This window comes from Sorex araneus, chromosome X (assembly GCF_027595985.1).
Source record: "Sorex araneus isolate mSorAra2 chromosome X, mSorAra2.pri, whole genome shotgun sequence".
Classification (NCBI taxonomy): Eukaryota; Metazoa; Chordata; class Mammalia; order Eulipotyphla; family Soricidae; genus Sorex; species Sorex araneus.
The window spans coordinates 270,115,760-270,142,830 of record NC_073313.1 but is presented as its reverse complement, the minus strand read 5'-3'; the positions used below and the strand labels follow the sequence as shown (position 1 = coordinate 270,142,830).

Below are 27,071 nucleotides of genomic sequence, written 5' to 3'. Positions count from 1 at the left end.
ATGTGTCTCCTGTCATCTGCTCACTGAGGAACCATAAAAGGAACTCTCAGGGGCTGGAGGGGTAGTACAATGGGTAGTACAGAGGGTAGGGCACTTGCCTTGCACACGGCCAACCCAGGTTCTATCCCTGACGCTCCATATGGTCCCCTGAGCACCACTAGGAGTGATTCCTGAACACGGAACTCACAGTAAGCCCTGAGCTTCTAACTGTGGTCAAAATCAAAAAGAGAAAAAGAAAAAGGAAAAAAAAGTGGGGGGGGGCAATCTCAGGGAGCTGATGTGTTCTCTCCAACTGAGGGGTTTGCAACAACTTTCTCTTTTTCTCATTCACTCTATTATAAGACTGCTATGCTTACTACAGGCTGAAGCGATAGCACAGTGGGTAGGGCATTTGCCTTGCATGTGGCCAACCCAGGTTTGATTTTTCTGTCCCTCTCAGAGAGCCCAACAAGCTACCAAGAGTATCCTGCCCACATGGCAAAGCCTGACAAGCTACCCATGGCATATTCAATATGCCAAAAACAGTAACAAGTCTCACAATGGAGACGTTACTGGTGCCTGCTCAAGCAAATCGATGAACACAGGACAACAGTGCTACAGACAGTGCCATACTTACTATAGGGGATGGAGAACATATGTGTTAATCTACCGTTATTGTTACTGACACAGAAAAGGTCAATAGTGAGTTGCCAGTGGATGAGTTTGGGAGAGTTGGAAATTATATGCACATCTGTGCACTGAGTCGGACCCTCAAGCCCCCAGCCCAGCCCACCCCAGTGCTTTGAGCCAACCACTTCTGATGCAGTATAGAGCTTTTCTTTCTCTGACAGACTCAAAGGATCCTTTCTGTACAGAATATAGCTGAAGATAAAGCCTGTTTTTCTTCTGAGTCTGTCGTAGAACCTTCTCCTGGGCTCTGGTTTTAAGACCAACCTCTGAGCAGACTCAGCCCCGGAGGACCTGTGTGGAGATGTTCCCCCGGGATCACAGCCGTTCCCACCAGTCTCGTCTCCCCCAACAGCTCCCCTTGGTTTCCCAAGATTTCTAGAGTGGCAATAGACTTTTCTGGAAAGCTAAACCTTCTCTCCAAACACTTCAAAGAGCTTATAGAGATCTTATGGGAGCAAGAGACTTTGGCACAACATGTGGGTTCAGGAAAAGCTGCGTGGAGTGAGGACATTAAGGAGAAGGGAGCAATGATTTCAGGAAGCTGCCTGCACCCACACCCCAGGACTTTGTGCATTCGGAGTGCGCCGGGGAGAACTGGGCTCTGCTCCATGAAAGTGTGTGCTGTTCCCTGAGCTGCAGCCCTGCTCTATTAAAAAGAACGTACCTGGACCAGAGTGATAGCACAGCAAGTAGGGCACTTGCCTTGCACACAGATGACCAGGTTTGATTCCGGGCATCCCATAGGGTCCCAAACCACCATCAAGAGCAATTCCGGAGTGTAGAACCATGAGTAACCCCTGAATATTTCTGGGCGTGGCCCAAAAATAAACAAACAAAAGTAGAACATACCCAGAGAACAGCAGAAATCAGAAATGCAGAACTCTGTAGCTATTTTGTATGGGGTTTTCCCCTGTGAACTTTTTATTTGGAGGAAGGGGTTGGAGCCACCATGGCAGTCATCGGGGCTGACTCCTGTCGTGTTCAGGGATGACCCTGGTAGTGCGCAGGACTCTCTGTGTGGTGCTCAGAGTCAAGCCAGGGTCAGTTGTGCGTAAGGCACACACATGACCCCTGTACTAACTCTCCTGTGGAGTTCTCACTACACTAGCCCTCGAGTTCCCTCCTGAAGACTCTTGACAAGGCAGTGAGTTTCTAGAAAGAGCTGGAGCGTCAGTCTCCATGGGGTGTGCTGGGGACTCGTCACACCCACCAGCTCCAAGGTTCCGAGCAGTTGATGGTCTTTGAGCTGATGGTCCCTCCGTGGCTGCTGGACAACCGGGGTTACAGATGTGTTCTTGTGCTTGCAGCTGTTCTTCCTCTGGTTGCTTTTAGTGAAATACGTGTGGTTTCGAGTTCCCTAAGAACAAGGTCCCACGCCCTCCCTTGTGCACACCAGTGAGCAGCAAACACTCTTTTTTATGGGGGTGGACAGGGTGGGCGGGGTGGACACCCAGCGATGCTCAGGGCTTACTCCTGGCTCTGCACTCAAGAATTACTCCTGGTGGTGCTCAGGGGACCTATGGGATATCAGGGATTGAGCCTGGGCCAGCCCCATGCCAGGCGAAGGCTCTACCTGTGGTACTATTGCTCCAGACCCCTGTGAGCACTGTGGAGCGGGTTCTCCCTAAGCCCAGATTCTGCACCTGTCATCTGGAGAGCACCTCTGGCCTTGGCAGGATGTGGGCTGATTGAGCAGTGGGCCCCCCACCAGGCGAGGCACCCCAGGAGGCCCCCGGCTAATATCAGGGCCCTCCCTTCCTCCAGCCAACTTGTTTTTCCCTCTACGACTCCTTGCTGGCCGCCTCTGTCCCCACCACTGACACCTCCAGCGCCACTTCAGCACAGAAGAACTTTCCAGTCAGGCTTGGCTCTTCCTGTTCCATTTTCCAGAGCCTGGACATTTGCTGGTGTATAAATTGTGTGTGGATGTGAATATGGGGGGGGGGGGGAAGAGGTGTCAAATATACAGAAGCACAGATAGCACGTGTCTGCATATCCATGGGATTGTTTTTAACCAGGAAAGTCCTAATTGGCCTTGGAGACAGCTGCGTAGAGCTCCTTTCTTTCTATTTTTTTATTATTTTTTTAAATTTATTTATTTATTTTTAATTAGTGAATCACCATGAGGGTACAGTTACAGATTTATGCATTTTTGTGCTCATGTTTCCCTCATACAAAGTTCCAGAACCCATCCCTTCAACAGTGCCCATTCTCTACCACCGGTAAACCCAGCATCCCTCCTACCCTCCCCAATCCCATCTCCCCCCACCCCACCCTGCCACTGTGGCAGGGCATTTCCTTTTGTTCTCTCTCTCTAATTAGGTGTTGTGGTTCACAATAGAGGTGTTGAGTGGCCACTGTGTTCAGTCTCTATTCTACATTCAGCCCGCATCATCCTTCCCCCGCATGGCCTCCGACTGCATTATACTTGATGATCCCTTCTCTGGGTTGCCCTCTCCCCAGAATGTGAGGCCAGCCTCCAAGCCATGGAGTCAACCTCCTGGTACTTATTTCTACTATTCTTCTATTCTTGGGTCTTAGTCTTCTACTCTGTTATTCTGTATTCCACAGATGAGTGCAATCTTTTATGTCTGTCTTTCTCTTTCTGACTCATTTCACTTAGCATGATACTTTCCATGCCAATCCACTTATATGCAAAATTCATGACCTCCTTTTTTCTAACAGCTGCATAGTATTTCCCATTCTTTTGCATGTGGTTGTCCAGTTGTGCCAGCACCATTTTTTAAAGAGGCTTTCCTTGCTCCACTTCACATCTCTTGCTCCCTTATCAAAGATTAGATGATCATACATTTGGGGTTGTGTGTAGGGATATTCCACCCTGTTCCATTGGTCTGTGGCTCTGCCTTTGTTCCAGTACCATGCTGTTTTAATTGTTACTGCTTTGTAATAAAGTTTGAGGTTGGGGAGGGTGATGCCTCCCATTATCTTTTTCCCAAGAATTGTTTTAGCTATCCGTGGGCGTTTGTTGTTCCATATGAATTTTAGTATTGCTTGATCCATTTCTTTGAAGAATGTCATGGGTATCCTTATAGGGATGGTGTTGAATCTGTATAATGCTTTAGGGAATATTGCCATTTTGACAACATTGATTCTCCCTATCCATAGCATAGAGCTCCTTTCTTAATCGAACCTCAGTGTGAAAACACCAGCATGGTTCCCAGTTGAATCAGCCTCTGTGACCACAGTTTGCATGTGGTCAGCCATCAATTCTGGTAGCCGCTCAGCCCGAAGATTTTGGAGCCCGGGATGGTCCAGCCTGCCTCTACCTTCCTCCCCCACATCTCACGGAAAGCAGCTTCTGGTTTTTGAGCCTCCACAGGCCAGGGTGGCCCACCAGAGTAAGCCCCTGGGAAAGTGGTTAGAGATTATCCAATGGGTAGGAAGCTGGCATTGCCTCTGAGAGTTGGCATTCCCCGGGTCTCCCCATTTCCCCGTCCTGCCCCAGCATCTCCTCACTCCCTGATAGGTCTCTGTGAGCCGGGGAAGAGCAGGGCTAGCTCTGTGTCCTGGGGTGCACTGGCTCACACATACTGCCTGGGCTCATTCCCTAGTCAGTGACGGGTGAGGCAGCGAGAGTGCCCCCTGTTGAACACCTGCTATATGCCTGGCCCCAGTGGACCATGCTGGGATGTATCTTGATTTTCACATCACAGGCACAAGAGGTAGAATTAACTTCATGTGCAACTGGGGGACTTTCTCTTCATTTGTTTTAAAAAGGCAGATTTCCAGGGGGCACTGAATGATTTTTTATTTTTCTGAGAAGGAAATAAATAAGTTTGAGAATGGTTATTCTAGATCCTGGCTCTAAATATCACACTAATCTGTTTCACATCCAGCTCATGGGTGGGAGTGACCCCTTATAAACTGCAGGGCATGCATGACAAAGCCATCTCACCACTCCCAGCCTCAGACTTCTTATCTGTAGAATGGATGCATGAGTCTCCCACTGCTCAGCTATTGCCCCCCAACCTCTGGATATGAAAGAAGCAAGCGAGATGGGGTGGGACCGGGGTGAGAATCCCATGTGAACTATTAATATGAGTGACAATTAAGTGTAATTTTTATTGGTTACTCAGCCGGCTGTGTGCTGGGTGTCCACTGGTGAGGAAAATAGACCCTTGCCCATATTTCCACCAGGCTAACTTCAGTCAACCCACACTAGAGAGAAGGAGTTGCCAGGGGGAAACTGAGTCTAGGCAGCATGACATAACCATGGATTGCATTTGGGATGCTCAGAACCTTGCTTTGTAACCCTGGTAATCTCACAGTGTTTTCCAAACGTGCTCCTGTCCTTGAGGTGGCCCAGACCCTGCTTTGCAGAGTAACATGGTTGGGAGTTTCTACTCCTGGACTCTCCTGACAGCTGCATGCAGATGCACCAGCCCTCACCAGATATTCCATACAGCAGAGCTCTCACTTGTGTTCTGGACCCAGCTTTTGGCACATGAGCTCTGCTGGGTCCACTGGTGAAATAAACTGAGTCTCCCATTTCTCAGAAGTACACTGCTTGGATTTTTTGCTGGTGAGAATTTCCACAGCATGCCTATGTGGGGTCATGTGGGGTTTGGGGGGGCTCAACATCCCCTCCTTCCTGGCCCTCCCTTCCTGGTCTCTCCTCCTCTAGCTTCCTGCTGCAGGGAGTTTGCATATGTCTGAAAAGCTCATCCCCCAGATGATTGTGTGTCTCCTTTACTTGTGTTCGTTGTTCAGAAGCCTCTTACTCCAAGCAGCTGTCCCCAGTCACCTGACTTAAGAGTAGAAGGTCCGACTATTCACAACAGCCAGAATCTGGAAACAACCCAAGTGCCCAAGAACAGATGACTGGGTAGAGAAACTGTGGCACCTGTAAACAAGAGAATATTGCACAGCCACTAGGGAAAATGAAGTCATGAAATTTGCTGAGACATGGATGGAAAAGGAGAGTATCATGCTGAGAGAAATAAGTCCGAGGGAGAGGGACAGGCATAGAATGACTGCACTCATTTGTGGGATGTAAGAGTATGAGACTAATGCCCAAAGACAGTAGAAACAAGGGCCAGGAGGACTGTCCATGGTAGGAAGCCTGCCACAAAGGGGCAGGGGGTGGGCAGTTAGGAAAGAATCGCTATGGCAATGGTCATTGGAAATGATCACTGTGGACAAGAGCTGAGAGCTGGAAGGAGTGGAGTGATACGCATGATCCCCTTTCAATAACAGGAATGCAAACCACAGTGCCTAAGAGGGAAAAGAAAAGGGCCAGGTCGGGGGAGAGAGAGACAGAGACAGAGAGAGAAAAGTGCTGCCCTAGAGGCAGGCGGGGGTGGGCGGGGAGGCAAACTGGGACATTGGTGGTGGGAAATGTACACTGTGAAGGGACAGCGTTGGAACATTGTATGGCTGAAACCCAGGCATGAACAACTTGGTAACTGTGTTTCTCACAGTGATTCAATTAAAATAATTTTCTAACTTTAAAAAGAAAAGCAGGTCAGGCTTTTTCCACTCTGGAGAAGCCTGTGCCTATGTTCTCTTTTGAATACATCTCTCTCGCGCTCTCTCTCTGTTCTTTCTCTCTCTCTCCCCTCACATTTCTTTAAGCTTCTTTCAATAAGAACATTTTGCTTTGCTGAAAATATAAAATAAACAAGTAGCATGCAGGAGAGACTGGCGCACTGGCTTTGCAAGCAGAGTTGCGAGATGAATCCCCAAGCTACATTCCCCAGGCATTGAGAGAAGCCAGCCCCCACATGGGTTTGGGAGTAGCCTCTCAGCACTGCTGGGAGTGCCCATCCTCTAAAACTCCAAAATTCCTGCACCAAACACTTCTTTGTATACCTATTAACCATGGCTTTTGTTCTGTATAGTTATTTGTCCATTGATTTGTCTCTCTCCCCAGAATGTAGCTTTGTCAAGGTTTTATCATCCTTCCTTATCAGGATGTGTTCGGCAGTGCCAGGCATGGGGGAGGCAAAAATGAAATCACTAATGACAGATTCAATGCCTACCATTCAACAATAAAATGTAAAACTTCAAGCCACGTCGTAAGTACAGGGGGGAATACCCTGACCTTGCATATGGCTGATGCCCGTTCTATCCTTGGCACTGTATGTGGTCCCAGGAGCCCCGCCAAAAGTATTTCTTGAGCACAGAGCCAAGAGTAATTCCTAACACTTCTGGGTGTGGCCCAGCTCCCACCCTCATATCCACAGAGAATTTTCCTTTAGAATACCAGTTTGAGTCCACTTCAGATATCTATCTGACTGACTATAGCAAAAGGCCAGATAATAAAAAGTGTTGGCATAGATATGGAAAAATTGGAACCCTCAAACACTGCTGGTGGGAATGTAAAAATCACAATTTCGAAAGAACAGTCCAGCAATTCTTCAAATGATATAAACAAGTTAGATGTGATTCTACTTCTACGTATATACCATGAAAAACAAACATCTACCCCAAACCTCATACATGCATGTCTATAGCAGGCTCACTTGGGATAGCCAAGAAGCAGAAATAGCCCAAGACTCTATCACTTAGGAGTGGACCAAACAAAGGTGGTTTACCTAGATAATACAGTGGCATTCTCTAGTATGAAAGGAAGTCCTGCTCATATTATAACATCGGAAACATTATCTGGAGACAAAGAGATCAGTCACGAAGAGTATAATTATGATAAGTATAATATATTAATATAATATAATTAATCTAATATAAGTATGATTACAATTATGATTATGATTATGATTCTACTTGTAGGAAATGCCCAAATCCAGGATAAGTGAGTTGCCCAGGGTTTGTAGGTGGGTGGGAGAAACCCTCGTGAGTATGTGGTTTGCTAGAAGAGAAGGAAAATATACTCAAGTATGTTGATGTTGTTTATGATGGTGTTCCATGAATATACTGAAGATAGTTAAGCCATAGACTTTAAATGGATGGGTCATGTGGCATATGCACTAGATGTCAGTAAAGCCATTAATACCCCCACAGTTGATGAGTGTGGGTTCATACCCTGTGTCAAACAATCTGGCACCAGTTGGAGGCTCTTGGCTCTGTGAGGACCAGAGAGGGGCAGGGCTGTGCTCTCCGTGCTGGGGGAAGGTTCTGGAGCAGGCAGGGTTTCCCAGGCAGGCAGTGGGACGCTTGAAATCATCACCATCCTGAGACCCAAGGAACCTGTCAGAAGAGAGCTGGGAAAATAGCAGAGCCTGAGAAAGGGACTGCATGCCCATTTCCAGAGCCTATTTTCCCAGCCTGAGTCACAGAGACAGATGGCCCAGCCCTGCTTCTGAAAATAACCACCATCAGGAGAGCAGAGTTGACTTAATGGGGGAGTGTGTGTGTAGGGGGGGGGGAAAGGTTGAGGGGTGACAGGGGAGAGCAAAACCCAGTAAGTTTAACAGGCTGGGAAAGGGGGTGATCTGGAGTTGGGAGGGAGGGGCCCAAACTGCTCTCCCTGCTGTCTTGCCGTCCAAGTGAGTACCTTTCTTTCTCAAGTAAACTTTCCTTATTTGGTAAGAACCCCTATCACGGTTGTTCCCTGGGAAAATAGAAGCAATGGCAATGTACTAAGGAGAATACAATTCATTCATGATTTTATCGCCCACAGGTAAGAGCATAAACAGACTACACGCACACCACATTCACGGATTTCAACAAATGTCAGGATCACTGTTGATGCACTTTTTGCCTCATGCTGCTTTTATACCTGACTTCCCAGCTCCATAAACATCTTTGCTCATGAGACTCACAGCATCAGCTAATTAGCTTTGTACTCGTGCACCTTAATTTACATAACTAGGCACTTACTTTTTACATTAAGGATCTTTTCCTTTTTAACAATTTTTTAAATGTTTTACTTGGTGCTTTACAAATGATACAGTGGATGGCTCTGTAAGAACATCTTTTGAAGACAAGATTCTGTTCTCAGGTAAACTCCTTTGATCAATTCAAAGGTTTGCATATCAGAGGCCAGAGTGATGGCAAAACAGGTAGGGCATTTGCCTTGCACGTGCCAGATCCAGATTCAATCCCTGGCACCCTATCTGATCCTTGTACACCAGGAATGATCCCTGAGCACAGAGTCAGAAGTAATCTCTGAGAACCACAGGATGTAGCCTAAAGAACTTAAAAAAACAAAAAACGGGTTTCCACATTAAGTATATAGCAGTGGGTGTAACTCAAGGCTAGAGCACCTGTCTTGCAGGTGGGAGCCCCGAGTTCCATTCCTGGTATCCCACCCTATTCTATCTCCATGGAGTGCAACCCCCAAATTGCAGCTAAGTTCCCCAGCATCCCACCATAGAATGTGTGACCTGAGGGTACACTCCTTATACATGGTTACAATGGGGAGGGAGGGGGGAAAGCTAAGAAAACAAAGCAGACCAAAAAGCATACCTACCAACTAACTGCAATACCAAAACCAATGCATAGAATCTTGCTTCTCTTAAACACCAGTCTCTGTCTTCTTACCAGATGCCTAATATTTTATCAAAATGCAGTGAGTATTTTATTTTCTGCTAAAATTTGAAATACAGGTTTTAAAAGTACGAAAAGAATGATATGTGCTCACTGTAGAAACATTATTTTTATTGAAGCTAGAAAATCAAAAATCATTTCTTATATCCCATCGGTAAAAGAGTTTTCAAAGGGTTTTTTTGTTTGTTTGTTTGTTTGTTTTCAATTTGGGGGAGGGGCCCCACTTGATGTTTACCCAGGGGCCGTGCGGTATCAGGGATCCGACCCAGAGCTTGCCTCATGCCACACATGTGCTCTGCCACTTAAGCCCCATCCCCACTTAAGCCCCATCCCCACCCCCTCAGTCACTTTTATGAGATTACACAAGCTCACAAGCCCGTCCATTCTGTGCATGGGTCTCTGAGCTCTGTGACGCTGGCTTTCCACTGTCACTGTGGTCATTTACCCTGCACTTTTCCTAGTCTCCTCTCATTCTCAGAAGAGCCCTTGGCCAGGTGGACAGGACCTGTCTTCTGTCTTGCAGAATGTTGGGCCACAGAAGACCCTCTGAGGGTTCTAGTGCAGCTCTCGGGTGGGGCCAGGGATACGGACAAGTCAGCTGGGAGACTCGCCCACTCCTCAGAGGCACTGCTGAGCTGCAGCCAGATCTCTCGGCCCCTGCTCTGCTGCATTGCAGCCCAAAGCCACAGGTTCAGAACTGTCTCTAATGCCCTGTTCATTGTCCACATCCGGAAAACTTTAGTGTTAGAAAGATAATTAATGCAAGTAGCACTGCACTGCACTGTCATCCCATTGTTCATTGATTTGCTCAAGCAGGCACCAGTAACGTCTCTATTGTGAGACTTGTTGTTACTGTTTTTGGCATATCGAATATGCCACGGGTAGCTTGCCAGGCTCTGCCGTGCAGGTGGGATACTCTCAGTAGCTTGCCGGGCTCTCCAAGAGGGATGAAGGAATCGAACCTGGGTTGGCCGCATGCAAGGCAAATGCCCTACCCGCTATGCTATCGCTCCAGTCCATTAATGTAAGTAACAGGTATAAATCGGGGTTATCACAGATAAGCCAGAATTATGGGTCTCCTCTCTCTCCAGTGTCAGGATTTTAGCTCTCCAGGGCTGGAGAAAGAGTGCAGCAAGTAGCGGGCTTGCCATGCAGACGCTGACCTGGGTTTGATCCCCAGCATCCCCTGAGGTTCCCCAAAGTTCTGCCAGGAGTGATACCTCAGTGCGGAGCTAGTAATAAGCCCTGAGCACCATCAGATGTGCCTCCCCCCAATTTTTTTTTAAAAGCAGATTTCTAACTTCAAAATGTGCTGAAGGAGTGAGTTTCTGTCTGTCTTCATCTGATTGTGGGAAAGAGCTCCCCAGGCCTGTTCTGGAGTGAGAGCTGCCCCTGGCTGGCATAGGGATAGGTGGAGTGTGGTCCTGGAGGGCAGGGCAGGCAGTTCAGATAGGCAGAGCCATGGGCATAGCTCCCTGGATTCAAAGGCAGGCCTCACGCCTCCAGTAGCAGGAGATCTCAGCTGTGGGCCTCAGCAATGCTGCTTCCTGCTCGGAATCAAGTTTAGTTTTAATTGTCCACTGAAATAACTGACTCCCCGATGTGGAGCGAGTCATAGGTCTGAGACGGGCCCACAAGAAGACAAAGAATGTGTTTGATGTTGAGGGTTTTAGAAAGGAGGAGAAAGTCACCCAAGGGTGGCTGAGTCCATCGTGGGGTCCATGGAGACCATGTGCGGGACTAATGCAGGCAGGCCTGGGTCATGGAGATCAGGTTGTTCATGGAGATTCAGTTCAGCGTTCAGGTGGGGCTGCCGGGACTAAGTGTAAAGTTTACATCTTGCTGATGTCTGTCTTTGACATCATAATCAACAGGCCCGACTCCTTGCCTCTTCCTCTCCATCCTCACGGCTTCTTCCAAAGACACTCGAAATTCAGAATCCCAGAAGATCCCGCCTGGCACCTTTGCCCTGGTGCCAGGTTCTGTTGCAGACACCCCAGGCGGCGGCATCACAGGCCCTGAGAGGTGCGGGTGACTGGCCATGTCCTGCTGGGTCTCATGCTGCTCTTCTCTCATTTCCTTCCCTATCCCGGCTGCCGCCCAGCACCTTTGCTTTCTCGATGACAATGCCGAGGGACCCAGAATGTCATTGTCGTTGGCTGGCTGGCAGACTTGTGCTTATTTTCTCCCTGAAATGGCCTCTTCTCACCCCAGAAGCCGCCCCTCCCTGCAACCCCCTCCTTCACCTGCCCTGCTGGAGAAACTGCAGCCACAGGCATCGGTGGGTCACTTTGAATCTACTGGTCCCTTAGGAGCGTGTCACCAGTGCCCCCAGCAACTCTCTGCCCTGGGCTTAGCACACCTTTTTGCTGAGTCCAAGGGAAGTGGAGTGACTTAGCCAAGGAGGCCCAGACTCTGCCTCCCCAGCCCCTCAGCCAGGGCTGATTCTCACTCCATGGACCCAGCCCCACCATCCGCCCCACCCCCCATCCCACCCCCAGCCATACTCCTATCCTTGCCCTGGGTTGAGATCTCTCAGATCCCCTTCCAGAGAATCCCCTTTTCCTTCCCACCCACCAATAAAGGGGACGAGCCTCATGTCTGGACATAAGCATAAGCCCTGGAGCGGGTTGGGCACTTGCCTTGAACACGGTCAGATACGCCCTGAGCACTGCTGGGTGTGGCCCCCAGACCAAAACAAACACACAAATGCCTGTGGAATCAGTGCTGGCCAGACTTCGCGCCGTCATTCGCCCGCTCCTATTAAGAAGATCAGAAAATAACCCGTCCACGGCTTCCCTTTGCACTCGCAGGCAGGCAAACGCAGCTGCTCCTCGGGGCTTTCCCAGCACTGCACATCCAGACACGTCCCACCTCCCGTCCTCCAAGCACCCTGGAAGTAGGCTTCGTTTCAACTGTTTTTACAGTCTTTGTTATACAGATGGGGAAACTGAGGCACACAAGGTAATGTCACCGAGTCAGCAAGATAGGAATTCAAAATGTAGGCAGTCTGGAGCCCACGGTGGGTTGGTGGAGCAGTGCTTTTATTACTCTTTGGGACGCACATCCTGTGATACTCAGGGGTTACTCCAGGCTCTGCACTCAGGAATTCCTCCTGGTGGTGTTCAGGGGACCATATGGGATGCTGGGGATAGAACCCTGGTCAGACGCCTGCAAGGCAAATGCCATACCCACAGTACTATCACTCTGGCCCCTGAAGCAATGCTTTTGGTATGTAATTTGGGCACTGGTGTATTTTATATATTTAAGCAAAATTGTTATTTGAAAAGAATGAGATAAAAATGAGCATATATTTTCTAGTACTTTCTTTTATCTCAGTGGATGGTTCTGTGACCCTAGCTTTTATTATTATTATTTATTTTTAGGGGGGCACCATAGTTTTTAGCTGTTATTACTTGGGTTTGATGCATGAGCTATTCCAGCACCAGACCTTCAGTGTCCCAGAGTACCTCCCCTCTCCGTCTTCCAACTCCCATTATAATCTTACTTGAAGACATCCTCAGGTTCTGTTACCTTTGGAGGTTTGTTCCCTATTCCCCTATTCCATTGCTAAATGGACCACATATGAGAAAATGCACTCTGTGTCTGTCCCTCTCTTCTTACTGACTTCATTCAGCCTAATACTCTCCAGATCCATCCACATGAGAGTAAATTTCATGATTTAATCTTTTATCTGGGGCAGTAAATTTCATAATTTTTTTTCTTATGGCTGAGTAGTATTCCATTGTGTATATGTGGACTGGAGCAATAGCACAACGAGTAAGGCTGTGCTAACCTTGCATGCAACGGACTTGGGTTCGATTCCTCTGTCCCTCTCTGAGACCCCAGCAAGCTACCGAGAGTATCCCGCCCGCACGGCAGAGTCTTGCAAGCTCCCCGTGGCGTATTCGATATGCCAAAACAGTGACAAGTCTCACAATGGAGACATTACTGGTGCCTGCTCAAGCAAAATCGATGAATGGAAGAGAGTGCTACCACAGTTTCTTTATCCAGTCATCTGATATTGGAAACTTGAGATTGTTTCCAGATGTTAGCTATTGTGAACAATGTTGCAGTGAACATAGGAGTGCAAATGTCTTTTCTAAATTGAGTTTTTGAAGCCGTGAGGTAGATGCTCAGAAGTGGAATTGCTGGATCATACAGAAGCTCAATTCCTAATTTTGTGAGAAGTGTCCATATATTGTTTTCCCTAAAGGTTGAGCCAATTGACATTCCCACCAGCAGTGAATGAGTGTGACCCTAGCTTAAGGCCATATAAGTAAGAATTACTAAAGCGTAAGAGGAAAGGAATCCATGTGCTTATATTTCACAGAACCCCCATGAGTTACATGAACCCTCAAAAGGCAAGGCACCCTGTTTGGGGGCTTGCATAGCCGGTTAGCACTATCAGAATGGGCCAAGGGAATGAGGTGGGGCCCAGAGGCTGGGTGAGACGAGAAGCCACAGGTCTCTGACATTTAGGACAGAACCATTTGCTCCCTGCAGTTCTGGAACTATCTCTGCCATAAAGTTTGACAGATTTACTCAGGAAGAGGTTGAAGCAAGCCCTCCACACTGACAGATCATGTTTCTCTCCTTCTGCCTAACATCCTCACAACTCAGACGGGGCTGGTATTAGTTATCTCCAGCACATCAGAAGCTCAGTCAGAGGTGGTACAATGTGGTTCGTGAAAGAGGAGGAAGTGAATGCATGTTTGCTTAAGTTTGCAGACTGACCCACAAAAATCTTGCCCACAATGGAATTGCAGTGGATGGAGGGCCAGGAAGGGGTTCTTCTTCGAGGGGTGGTTTCATTCAATGTGATAAACTTCTGGTACACTGACCTGGTCACTCTATGATCTTGTAACACTGGGTGCCCAGGTGTAGCACCTTTGGGCCTCACAACAATACAGAAGGAGAGGGGGTGCCCAACTTAAAAACGAAGAACTGAAAATGATCCCCCTGCCATAACACAGCTAGTCGGAAACCAGGTTTCAGCCCAGATTGTTGGGCTCAAAGCGCACCCCAAGAAAGCGGTGTGTACCAGCCATAAACTAACACTCCTGTGTCGGGGCAGAGAGTTCCCTGCAAACACAGCAGGCCAGGTGCAGCATCAGTCTGAGAGGCCAGGCTAGCTCACGGCAAGGAATCACCACCTGCACAATGCCGGCTGGCCAGAGACATCACGGCTCCCACGAGGGAGGTGGGGAGCATGGGCTTGGAGCATTTTTGAAGTGAAACTGTATTTTTAGGCTGTGGAACAAAAACACAGAAGGGGCAGCCACTCAGAGACTGTCATAGCCATTGACCTCTGGTGCCTCAGCCGCTCCCACTGAATTTCAAGAATCAACCAGACCCCCTATAGGGGGTCACAGCAGGGGTCACTATAAAGAGCTGAGAACTTGGTGGCTGTGGACCTAGCATGCTTTCTCAGGTGGAAAGACCACAAAATGTGATTTGCGTTTTCCCAGCTAGCCCTCTTTCCATCTCTTCCTGGGAGCTCTGCCGAATGGTGCAGGGGCATGAAAGCGCCCCCTATTTCCTGCTGGCCCATGTCTATGCGATGCCGGGTGGGGTTGATTCTGTCTCACTCCTTCTAACCCCCCAGGTTGGGGTTGGGGGACAGCAACCCCTTCCCCACTGTGTGGAACAGATGGTCACCTCGTCACCTCGTGCTGTGCACTTGTGTATGTCTGTGCCTGTGTCCCCTCCTGTCCACCGTGTACTGCTCATGTGCACATGTCAAGGCTGGGCTGTCTGGTCCCAGCTGCTCAGCCTCTCCTGAAGAGCTGCAAGAGTGATCAGGCCCTCGGAGCACGAGGGTTTCCGAGCTGTGGGCGTCTTTTAGGCTCTGGCATGCTGGAGACTTGAGAATGCAGCTGAGAACCCCAGGGAGGCTACTGGCATCAAATTCAAGATTGAGGACCAGGGAGGTGACATGGTATAGCAGGGAAGGTGCTTGCCTTGCAAGCAACGGGCCTGGGTTTGACCACCCTGTGCTGCATAGAGTCCCCTGAGCCCCGGTCAGGAGTGATTCCTGCGTTTAGAGCCAGGACTAAGCCCTGAGCGCAGCCAGGTATGGTTCCCCTCCCAAGCCCCCATATAATACTTAAACAACAACAAATTATAGAATTATTTAAATGGAGGCTGTTAGATCCAAAGGAATATATTTGGTCCTGGTGTATTAGCAGATATTAATTTAGTGCCTGCTGGGAGACTGATAAGATTCTTTCTCTCACTGAAGTTGCAGAGAATTTCAGAATTGAGTCTGGGGCCCAGAGAGATAGAGACAGAGAGACAGAGAGAGACAGAGAGGGACAGAGACAGAGGGGGGGACAGAGACAGAGAGACTGAGAAAGGGAGAGGGAGAACAGAGCGTTAGGTGCTTGCCTTGCATGCAGCTGACTGGCATTCCATCCCAGCACTACACGTGTATGATCCCCCAAGTCCTGCCAAAGAGTGACCCCTGAGCACAGAGCCAGGAATCAGTCCTGAGCACCTCTGAATGCGGCCCCAAGTCTGCGCCCCACACCCCAAATGTCTTGAAACAGTGTGTTGATATTGTAGCGTGTCCGGGGTGGACGGTGTAACCTCTCCCCGGCTCTTGTGGGTGCATCGCAAGGTCAGAACCTGGCTTCAGAACCCCGGGGACATCCCAGGAGGACCAGCGACGGGCTGCTTCCTGGGTGCGGCCAGGTGGGGGACTTGTCCAGGTGCTCTGGGAGGGGGTCCGCCCACCTCCCCCGGCTCTGCCCCGTGTGCAGCGCAGCGTCCCGCGTGGGAGCCTCCCCGTCGATGCGTGTTTTCTCTTGCCCCTCGTGTGCTCAAAGTGATGTTCATTCTTTTCTTTTCTGTCTGTGTTTGTCTTTGTGGCCCGCAGGTGCGCCCTTGCATGGTTCCTCCGCGTCGTCCACCCCCGTTGAGCCGTCCCCCTCCCCGCCCCCCTCCCCGCCGGCCAATGAGAGCCGGAGGCGGTTGCTAGGCAGCGCCGTGGCCCCGCCCGCCGCGGACTCGGACTCAGAGGACGAGTTTGTCCCTAATTCATTCTTAGTTAGAAGTGGCTCCGCCAGCCCGGGGGGCGCGGCGAACGGTAAGTGCTTCTCTCTTCCTAAGTGGCGCGGCTGGGGGGAGCGGGGCGCGGGGGCCCGGGTCCACGCGGAGCAGAGGGAGGATGCAACAGGCTCGCCGGGTCCCGTGAGCGGGACGGTGCCCGCCCCCGCGGTCGGGGCCCTCCGCCCAGCCCCACCTGGGGCCCGAGCTGTCGCGTCTCCGCCGACCCTGGGAACTCACCTGCGCTCAGGGCCCTGCTGGTTCGGCGCTCAGCAGTCATCTCCCGAGCGCTGGGAGACCCCCAAGAAGCACGTGTAGCGGGGAAGGGCCACAGAGCAGCAGCCTCTGCCCACCCGGGTGCTGCGTGCTCTGGGCCGAGGCGCTCGGCCTCTCTGTGGACCGCGGGGCCGGCCCGCGTCTCTGCAAGGAGGGAATTCCATTCCTACACGAGGGCATGGGATAGACTTGTAAGGTGGGAACTGCAGAGAGAGCCAAGGTTCCCCTGTTTGTTGTCGTTGTTGAAAGGGGTAAATGCCCAGGATTACTGCTGCTCCTAGGCCCACGCAGTGCAGAGACCCTGTGTGTGTGTGTGTGTGTGTGTGTGTGTGTGTGTGTGTGTGTGTGTGTGTGTGTGTGTGTATTGTGTGGTGGGGGTAGAGGGGAGGTGGGTGCAGTGGTGATGGGTGTGATGTTAGAATTATGTGCATGAGAAACCATTATTAATGGTATCTTAAACTTCAGAATCTCAATTTAAGAAAAAATAAGATAAAGAACCCGACACACGCCTTGAATGCATGTGCGCTTACTACAAGACATGTGCTTGCATGTGTGAGGCATGTGCTCTACCACTTGAGCCTCATCCCAGACCCGCAAATTTCTTGTTTCTTAGAAGAGAGAAATTGTGATCCCCACCCCCCCCCAGATAACACCTTTGGTTGTGTGTGGCTTTTAGAGTTGTATATGTTGTAAATGCCCTTGTGGCACTGAATTCCTGGCCAGATTCTGGAGAGGAAATGGATGTTCAGAGGGGTCTAAGAAAGGGTCTGTGGGCCGGGCAATCTATCTTTTATTCAAGTTAAGCGTCATCCGGTGGGACCTTGGGCAGTCATATGGCTTCTTCAAGTTGAAGAAGCCTCTCACGGATACAATGTGGAGTTCCTCTAGGTACTCTGATGGGGTCCGGGGAGAGGAATCTCGTCACGACTGTCGTGTATGGTGGCTTCACACAGCCCTGATGATGCGGGAGGGGGGGGTGACCTCAATATTGAGGTGACCTAAGAGGTGACCCTCTGCTCTGCCTGTCTCCTGGGGGAGACCTCCTGGGGCCTGAGGGAGTCTGAGCCTGGCAGAGGGGACCAGCCTTGCTGCACAGAAGTGACACCTGCCAGAGAGGCCAGGGACAGGGTGGGGGTGGAGGGCAGCAGGGTGGGGTCTGCCCTGCCCCTCCAACCTTGGTCCAGGCTGGAGATGTTTGTGAGAATCACACACAGCATCAGCAAGACCCAGGCACCTCTGGGTGTCGAGGTGAGATGTTCCCCCAGCCTCAGTGACAAAGGAAGGTGGAGTCTTTGCTTTCTCCCAGCTGGCACTTCTCAAGGTGGTTTCCTCAGAAACAGGAGAGAGTGGCTGATACTTTGTCACCTCAAGTCCTGCATCCTGAACCTGGTTCAGGGCCCCAAGGCTTCTCCCTCTGTGCACCTGAGGGAGACATAAGCCCTAGGACCACCGTCTGCGGCCTCCCACCGCCATAGCAAAAAGAAATTTCCACATGACTTGATATCAGTAAATGTTTGATATATATTTTAAACATCTGTCTTCCCAGGGGCACATAAAAATGTGTCTTGACAGAAAGGGGTCATGAATGGAAAATGTCCCAAAGCCCTGCCCCTGGCCCCTTAGTTACCCAGATTCTGTGCAGCAACTAGAACCTGGACTGGGAAGAAAGGAGCTGAGTTCCAGGCGGCTGTTACGGCTCACCCGCTGTTCTTGGACAGTCACTGTCCCCTTCAGGCCTCAGTTTCCCCAGGGCTAGAGCTGTCTCTGGCCGCACCCCAACTTCATGAGTGCCATCTGGTGCCCACAGAGAACTTCCTGCTAGCAGATTTAGGATTATTTGGGAGAAAGAAACACACACACACACACACACACACACACACACACTCCATAATATTCTTTGTTCAATTCATTGAAAAGAAGCCTTGCAGGTGAAAGAGAAAGCAGGAGATTAAAGTCCTTCATCTTCCCCTCGCTAATTAACTGAGCCAGAGCCATCACTTTGTTGCGAGTCAGCAGCAGAGAGTTGCTCGGGAGGGGGTGCGGATAAGGGGGGTGGGGAGCAGGCCTTGTCTTCCGCTGCTCCCCCGGGCACGGGCAGATCCTTCTGGTCCCTCCTCTGGATGCTCTGCTCTGAGCAGGTGACTCCAAAGGTTGTTAAATTTGATTCCTGTGCCTAACGGGGGTGTCTGGGTCCTGCAGCTCTGGGATTGCAGGTCCTGAGAGTCAGCACGTTTTTCCCCCAGGGCTGTAGTCTGTGCACCTTTCCGCCCCCAATCCAGGTGCCTGCTGTGAGGCGGCACCCCCTCCCCCTGCACCCAGTACTCCCAAGCAAAGGTCAGTGGGCTTTGCTACATTGTGGGTCTAATGCAGAGTTTTATTTCATGAGTTTTTGTGGAGGAAAAATGCAAGGTGAATTTAATGGGACATCTCTTTTGGTTTTGCTTTGTGATTACAAAAGGAACTATGTTCTTTGTCCTTGGACAGTACAGGAAGGTATAAAGTGTCCTCCTGTAAAACTTTCAGATGACAGAGATGGCCATTCAGTGCCAGAGCCTGGGGAAATGGCTCTGCATTCAGGAACCTCTGGTTTGATCCCCTGCATCCCGTGGCCCCTCAAGCACCGTTGAGAGTAACCTCTGAGTGCCATAGGGTGTAGCCCCCCAAACCCAACAAAAATAAAACACAACAAAGGTGCTTCCTTTGTTCAGGTCGTTTACTGAGGGAGAGAGTGAGCAAAGGTGCAGGTTGGGGAAGGAACTTGGTGCATCTGGAAACACAGTCAGCCTCCTGCTGTCCAGTCCCAAACAGGCCGTCCTGGGCAGAGCAACTAACCTTTCAGAGTAACCATCTGGGTGTTTGTTGGTTTGGACGCCACGTCCAGCGGTGCCAAGGACTTACGCCTGGCTCTGTTCACAGATATCACTTCTCTGGCTGGGCTCAGGGGACCGTATGGGGTGCTGGGGATCAAACCCCGGTATGCCATGTACAAGGCAAATACCCCACCCACTGTATTGTCACTGTTGTTCTTTAGAACAAAAATGCCCAGGTTGCTGGTTATAAAGAGTCAAGGTGTAGACTCCACTGTGTGAGGCATTAGGAAGCACCTATTCCCTCGCTGTCCCAGACCCCTGAGGCCCGCCCTGCAGAGCCTTCATTCAGAAAGTGCTTTCCATGAGGGACACAGCCCCTTTGCTCTGCAGCTAGGCCGGCCCTCTGTGGACCGGCGTTCTCCTTGCTGACTGCAGCTATGCCAGTTCCAAGCCCTGGGTGGCCCTGCCAGGTCTCAGGGGCCCCAAAACCAGCTGCTGCAATCCCCAAGTGAAGTGCAGGGTGAATTCAGGGTACATCACCGAGCAGCTCACAATCCCTGTGGACAAGCAGCTTCCTCAGTCATCAGCGTTCTAATCCACCCCCAAGGATAATCAGCCCCAAATCACGAGGTGTGCAAAGATCTCACTCAGATATCAGCTGGTCGCAGCAGAAGAGCTAAGGAAGTGGTTTTCGGATTAAGTGGCTATTTGTTCCCACCCCAAAGAAACTTGGCAGAATAAATATGGAATATTTTGTAATTGTTCTCGTCTAAATACTAAGTTTCCGTGTCCCAGGGTCAGGGTATAAATCCATCAGAGAGGCTGTCCTTGTCTCTAATCCTGGGGTGAGGAGTGGATGGGGGAAGAATTTACATGCAGTAGCGTCTTGGTGGGTCTTTGATCGTCATCTTGTTTCAGCTCCTGGTTCTCTGTATCCCTCTATGTCCCCAAGGTTCCTCAGAAGGGACCCTAGCTCCATGAGGGCCATGGTAGAGATTCAAATGCAAACCTTCCTTGCTCCTGAGCCCCTATTTTCTTTCCTGTGTTTTTTGGTTTGGTTTTGTCTTCTGTATTTGTATTTTTTCAGTAGTTTCCATGTCTCCTTAGTAGACTGGAGATATTAAGAATTCCACCACAAGGAAAGCTAATTTCAAAGAGTCCCATCTTTGTGGGTTCTTTTTCTTCTAGTTTTGGGCCACACCCAGCAATGCTCAGGGGCTACTCCTGGCTCTGTGCTCAGGAATTACTCCTGGTAGTGCTCAGGAAATGATTTGGGATGCCAGGGATCAAACTCGGGTTGGCCACATGCAGGACAAACACCCTACCCTATGCACTATCTCTCCAGTCCCTTGGCATTCTGCTTTTTTCGTCACACCCAGCGATGCACAGTGGTTACTCCTGGCTCTGCACTCAGGAATTGCTCCTGGCAGTGCTCAGGGAACCATATGGGATGCTGAGAATCAAACCCGGGTCGGCCTCGTGCAAGGCAAACGCCCTACCCGCTGTGCTATCGCTCAAGCCCCTCCCTTGGCATTCTTGCTACTCACTTCAGATACCTTGGTGGAAGATTATGTGTGAGGCATTTTAGTTCACTGAATCTTTCTGTCTACTGTGTGACATACCTTCATTAAGGTGAGGGCAGGCGACCAGGGATGCTAAGTGACTTTCCCTGAATCACCCAATTTCTAGGTGATGGAGACAAAGTGGAGCTCAGCTCTGTTACATACCACCAAGTATGATCTTCGCTTGTGTTTTTTTGTGAGGACTGAGAGCTTCTGAGTGCACTCAGAGCCAGCCTGGGCTCCTGGACCGTGTTCCTTAGCTCTCTCCTGGCTGCTTGCTCGCCGCATTCTCCCAGGGTCGCCCTCATTTGCATCGCTGCTCTCTGGCTCAGTTTCCTTGACGTTCTTGGGTCCCAAGCAGCTGGGATTCTTTCGCTTGGACTGCCAGACCCATGGAGGAGTGTTTATTTTTCTTTCTAAATGGGAAACACTGCAGTGCATGTGAGCGCTCCTTCCAAAAGGGGTTTCTTAAAACAAATCAAAATTGCAATTTAATTTAGGGCCTATCTAAGCTCCCCTCCCCAGGGGTGGGGGCGAGGGTCTGCCAGAGCCCTGGCAAGTCAGTTTGTGGAATCAGAAGGTGAAGTGATGCCTGTTGAGCAGAAGTGTCCCTCAGCCTTCGTCTCCTTTCACTCGAAGTTCCATGGAGCCCTGTGGGTTGCTCAGGCTGAATTGATTGCAGGGACTTGGGGGTCTCCATTCTCTCCTGAGTTCCAATGATGAAGGACTTTGGGGTGGTTGATGTTTCCGGGTAATTTTATTTCTCTCCCCTCTCTTCTTTACTCCCATAGCAAAAGGTTGATAGTTAAAAAAAAAATGGCTTACATAGCAGCTATGCAAAAACGTACCTAACTCCTGATAGCAAGAAAAGCAGAATCCTTTCTTCATTTATGATGACATTTTAAATGTTGGTGGACAGTTTCAAACCGATGAGGGATCAGGGCATTCTAAGAAGAGAGATCTTATGAAATAAGTGTTTGATCCAAATCCCTTAAACAAAACCCTAGGAGTCAGATGAAATCAGAAATGCTTTGATTTCAAAGAGAAAATATGGCGCAGACACTGCGTCATCCTCACGAGCCTGAGTCCTGTGTCCCCGGACAGCCCCTGGCATGCAGTCATGTTGGCATTTAGCTTGTCAGTAATGACATCAGAGGGATTGGACAAACAACGCCCCAGGCTAGTTCAAGTCAGATTTATCACCAAAAGAATTTTGACAAAAGTATCTATTGAGGAGTTTATGTTTAGCGTGGTGACTGATAGATGTTGACATTGAATTGTGTCCTTTTCTAAATGGGGGCACCATGGCCCGAAAGATTAGTCAGGGACACGTCTCTGAAGGCACTAGCCTGCCTGTGCGAGTGTCTGCAGGATTTCCAGCCAAGTGTGGAAACCAGCCGCTGGGGTTGGTGGTGCTGTGGGTGGGTGTCACGGTCTCTCTCCTAAGAGCCAGTTGTGAGTAGGGACCCCCTGTCATTGATGCCCCGCTGTCTTCTCAGAACAGCAGTAATAGGGGGAGTCGTCGTTCTGGGTCTGATTTCCTTGTACGGCTGCAGATGCCCTGAGTCAGGCCTTGTCTGTGCCTTTGTTTCCTCTGCTGAGCAGCTCTAGGTGCGGGAATCAAGAGGGAAAGTCTAATTCTTTTCAACCTTCTTCCACCAGGCTTTGCCCAACCCCCAACACACACAGGCACACGCACACATGCACGCGTGCACGCACACACCCATGCAGTCACCCTCATAGGAGCAGGGCCACAAACACTATACAATCACACAGGCTCTTAGCGACAATGCAGTTTGCCCCAGCACAGAACGAAGATGCCAAGTTCGGCCTTCGGGACCGTGGACCGTGGACCAGGTGCCTCTCTCAGCTGGCCAGGCCCTGCCCTGCGGCCTCCACCAGGGGCAGGCAATTATGTCCCCCTAATTGGGGGCAGTGGGAAAGCCACACAGGGATCAGCTCTGTTTTTGTATAGTTTACAAAGCCCTTTTTCATATGTTACCTCTGGCAAGCGGCTGGTGACTCTAATTTAATTGCCATATTGGCTTTCGAGGAGGTAAGGCTTCTTCCTGACCTTGCAGAGTAAACAGGTCACATTTTGAATTAATGTAACAGAACGTCTTGAGAGAAATCAGGCCCTCTAATTAGTCACTCGGTGAGGGCGGTGAAGGCTCTCTGTAGCTCCTTCCCCGCCAGTTTCCCCCAAATGCCATTGCATTAAAAGGAACAAAAATACTGTTGGGGGGGGGGGGTGCTGACTCGATTGGCTCCCGGAGTTCCTGGACCACCCCTGAGGAAGCTGTGCGTCTCAGCTTTGTTTCCGTCTGGAAGCTGGGCCTGGCTTGTGTCCGGCCCGACGTGTCTGTGACCCGCCTCTGGCGTCTTTGTGGACATTTCCCAAGGCTCACAGTCCCTGTGGCACCGCAGGAGCCTGTGGCCGAGCAGGCCTGCAGCAAGCCAGGCAGCACGTGTGAACTGAGTCTCTGGCTCACATTCTCATCACCCGCACATGCCCAGTGCCACTCCGGTCCTCCTCCCTGTGGCTTCTTCTCAGTCCTGTGAGCTTGGCCAGTGCCCAGGGCTGAGAGGGGGCAGCGCCCTCCTGGGGACTGAGTCTGGGGCCATGGCCTCTTACTTAGCTCCGAGGGAGGGAGTGTGGGCGCTGACTCAGCTCCATCCTGCCTGGAGCCACTCTCGGCCTCTGCCGTGGGTATTGGCTGGCACCGCTACTTGCCGCCCTTCCCTTTGGGGCCATGGGTGGCAGGGTGGGCCACACCCCATAATGCCACACCCCTGACTCCTGGCCCTGCACTCAGGATCACTCCTAGAGGGGCTCAGGGGAACCCAATGTGGTGCTGGGAATCGAACCTGGGTCAGCTGCACACAAGGCAGACCCCTACCCTCTGCACTGTCTCCCTGGTCCTCCTCTCTAGGCTGCTCCCTTGTCAGACTTGTAAAGCGCCAACATTTCCATCTTGAAAGCAAGTTGTCTGTGACAGCCAAGAGTCCCTTGTCATAATCAGAAGGTAGCTGCAACTCTAAATGGCAGAAGTGGTGTGTGCAGGAAGGATGCTTCTCTGGGTTGAGGGGACTGGGAAGGGTTTGGGGTCCAAAGCACTTGAGTGCCTCGCGAGACCCCCTTCTGACATCCTCCGAGGGGCTGGACAGAAATGTCTAACCATCCTGCTTGTGATACGGATGATATGATGCCCCGTTGCTCTCTATACTGCCTAGACTCTTCTCCATAAAATCATCGGAGCCCATTCTGCGGCCTTTCTCCTACTCCCTCCGCTTTGATGTTCCCCCTTCAGCCTGCTCAGCTGGAAAACAAATATCTCCGAGGGCCCCCGGGGCCAACCCTTCTTCCCCAGGCCAAGTGTGGCTGTTTCTGGAAGCTCTCTCACCACCAGGCCCTCACAACCTCCTGCAATTAACCTGGTCTGAGGGCTGCTTTGAGCTCAGCTGGGTTACCCCCTTATTGCTTAGACCCCCAGTTTGGACCAGCAACCCCAAAGCTTGCTTTGCTCCTGCCCCTCTCTCTCTCCCTTTTCCTTCCCCCTCTGCTGGAAGGAAAGGTTTATGAAGGGTTTATGTAGGTGCTTAAGATTAAACGGGTAAAAACCAAACCAAACCAAAACAAAACAAAACTCCCGACTTTGAAAAGACCCAAAAGGCCCAGAGCCAGGAGAAAGCCAGAAAGGACCCAAGACAGGTCACGGGAATAGGGGGCGCTTCTGCACCCTCAGATTCTTGTCACGCTGCTTCTCTGGACAAGCTTCTCCCCCTCCCTGGGTCTCGGTCCCCCCATCTCTGGAGCAATTAGCTTCCACGCTGTGAGGGCCCAGTGGCAAATCCCGGAGGTAGTTTCCCTGCCTCCTTCTGGAAGCCAGAGGTTGGAGGCCAGGCCTCTGGGAGAGAGTGAACAGCTCTGGTGGGCTGGAAGTCCCAGATCCAGTCCTGGGGGTCTGTCCCCCACCCGCACCCCTGCCCACCCAGGTTCAGCTGAGGGAGAGGAATTAAAGCTACAGCTAAGCAAACAAAGCACATCTGGGTGTGCGGTGAGCTTCTTGCTGCCCTCTCTGTGGGTCCTCCTTCCTGGTGCTCCCACAGACCCCAGGACCCCGTTGATATTTGTTTCCAGATGAAACTGTGATGCCTTTACCTTCTGCTCGGCTGGCCTTTCCGCGCCCCTCCCCCGGCCAGGGGAAGATGACGGATAGTTCATTAAGGCTTCCCTCCCTTTCTTCTGGGCAGATCATGTTTCTGTAAATAACCCTGGGAGGCTGGGACCTGGGTTATGTTTGTGCTTCCAGAAACCCCCGTTTAGAAGCCCCGTTCAGAGGGGCTGAGCCACCTGATGAGGCCAGATCCCCGCATCGCCCTCCCTGTGGCTCTGAGGTCCAAGGACACAGCACTGAAATACCCTGGCTCAGCTCCTTACCCACTTGCCCGTCTGGAAAATGGGGACAAGTCAGGAATTAGGCCTCTGGCATGAGGTGAGGGGGAAGCAGCCTCGCGCTCCTGGGAGAGCGGCCAGATCTCTGTGCTCACTGCTTTTCTGTGGCTGGCCCCCAGCGGGGACGTTTTTTGTTGCTGATCCAAGTCGAGCTTTTCTGATTGCTGGTCTGTGAACAGGTGAAGGCGGAGGTTCAGTGGGTTGGCCGCCCGCTAACGGGCCCGCCATTCTGGTCCCCTTAGCCAAAGCGTTTCCTGCTGGTCTTTGCTTCCCTGGCCTGCACCACGCCTCCTCCTTCTCACTCTCCCCGGGAACCTTCCAAAGCCCAAATGCGCTCACAGAGCCCCCCAGGAGCCTGTCCTGCCCACCCCCAGCCCCTCAAGCTGGCATCTCCCCTCAAACTGCCCACACCCGTCTCCACAGAGGCCCCTGTGGGCCCAGCTGCTCCTTAGGGTGCTGCAGTCCGTCAGGTCTGGTGGTGTGGCCCTCCTCACTGCCCTCAGAGCCATGCATGCCCGAGACCACGGAAGGCGAGGCGTTTGTGTGTCGGGGCTCAGGGAAGCTTGTTTGCCCTTTAGAGCCACTCGCGGTTGCCAGTGGCGAATCCTGAGTGGGAGGCAGACCCGAGGGAGCCTGCAGACTGCCCGGGCTCCTCCATCTCAGTGGGGTCTGTGGGGTGGAGGAGCCCTTGCCTGGGCACTGCGGGGCGTGTGTTTGGCACACACTCCCACCCCCGCCTGCCGGCTCTGCTGGTGCGCGGGGGTGAGTGCAGAGCCGTCACTCTGGCGGATGAGCTGCCCCCCCCCAGTTCCTGCTGCTCCGTGCAGAATGAGAGGCCCGCCCTGTCCGTGCTGTTGGGTGCATCATGCTGGGGGCAGCAGGGGCACCCTGTGCCCTGGCGCCAAGCACTCGCCTTTCGTTCCGTCTTGACCAATGGCGATGGCTGTGTTTGCTGCCATGGCTGCTGGTCACCCAGCCACATCTTGGGCCGGGGGCCACGGCCGGCCTAAGGCCCTGGGCGGAGGTGGCACTTTGCATCCCAGATGTGCCCTGCCTTGGCTTCTCTCACCGCGCCAGGCTGCGCTCCTTCATCTGACATCCATTGTCCCCTTGACAACAGCCCCCAGGAAGCCAGGGGTCTTGGGAGGCTCCCCAGGAGATCAGAGGTTCCCGCGCCCCCCGCCCCTGCCCTCCTGCCAGGAGCCTGTGAACATCTGGGCAGCAACCCCAAGCCGCCCGGAACCCCCTGAATGGAAGCGCTGAGTTGACACCAGCATGGAGTCCTTTTAAGAGACCCCAGTCGGGCCCCTGCATCGGTGACAAGATGATGCATGAGGCCTAGCTAAGCAGCTTATTTGTCTGAGCTGGTGACGGCCTTTGTCTGGAGGTGGCTTAATGGCAAGGGGCAGTGGCCCTTGAAAGCTCAGACAAGAGACACAAGCTTCTGGGGTCAACCAGCTCGCTCAGCAAATGGCCCCAGCTCTCCCGCCCTCAGCCGCGGGCTGCTCCTGCCCACTCCGCAGCCTGTGATGTGCCGCCCCGAGGAGCTGGGACAAGGACGCCAGGCCCTTTGGCGTGATTAGGGTCAGCCGTGCAAAGATCAGCCTGGGACCGCCCTGGCTCCCAGCTCCAGCTCCCTGGCAGTCCTGTGCCCCTGGCAGCAGGCCGCAGACCACCTCACGGTCACTGCTGTGGCTGTTCAGGCGTGCGGGGGCCTGTTTCCCTCCCTCGTAATCTCTCTCTAGCCCACACTCTTTGGGGCCAGGCCTGCGCCCCTTG

At 51.6% G+C, this 27,071-nt stretch overlaps 1 protein-coding gene across 6 annotated transcripts in view; it reads left to right on the top strand.

Moving 5' to 3' along the window:
- TENM4 (teneurin transmembrane protein 4) overlaps nt 1-27,071 on the top strand; it is a 708,342-nt gene that overhangs the window by 446,205 nt on the left and 235,066 nt on the right. For 5 of the 6 annotated variants that reach the window (XM_055123102.1, XM_055123103.1, XM_055123101.1 and 2 more), the window contains one exon: nt 16,019-16,228. The exons of the other annotated variant lie outside the window; for it this stretch is intronic. In XM_055123102.1, the coding sequence (XP_054979077.1) occupies nt 16,019-16,228 (210 nt within the window). The remainder of the gene's footprint in view (nt 1-16,018; nt 16,229-27,071) is intronic. 6 annotated transcript variants of the gene reach the window in all.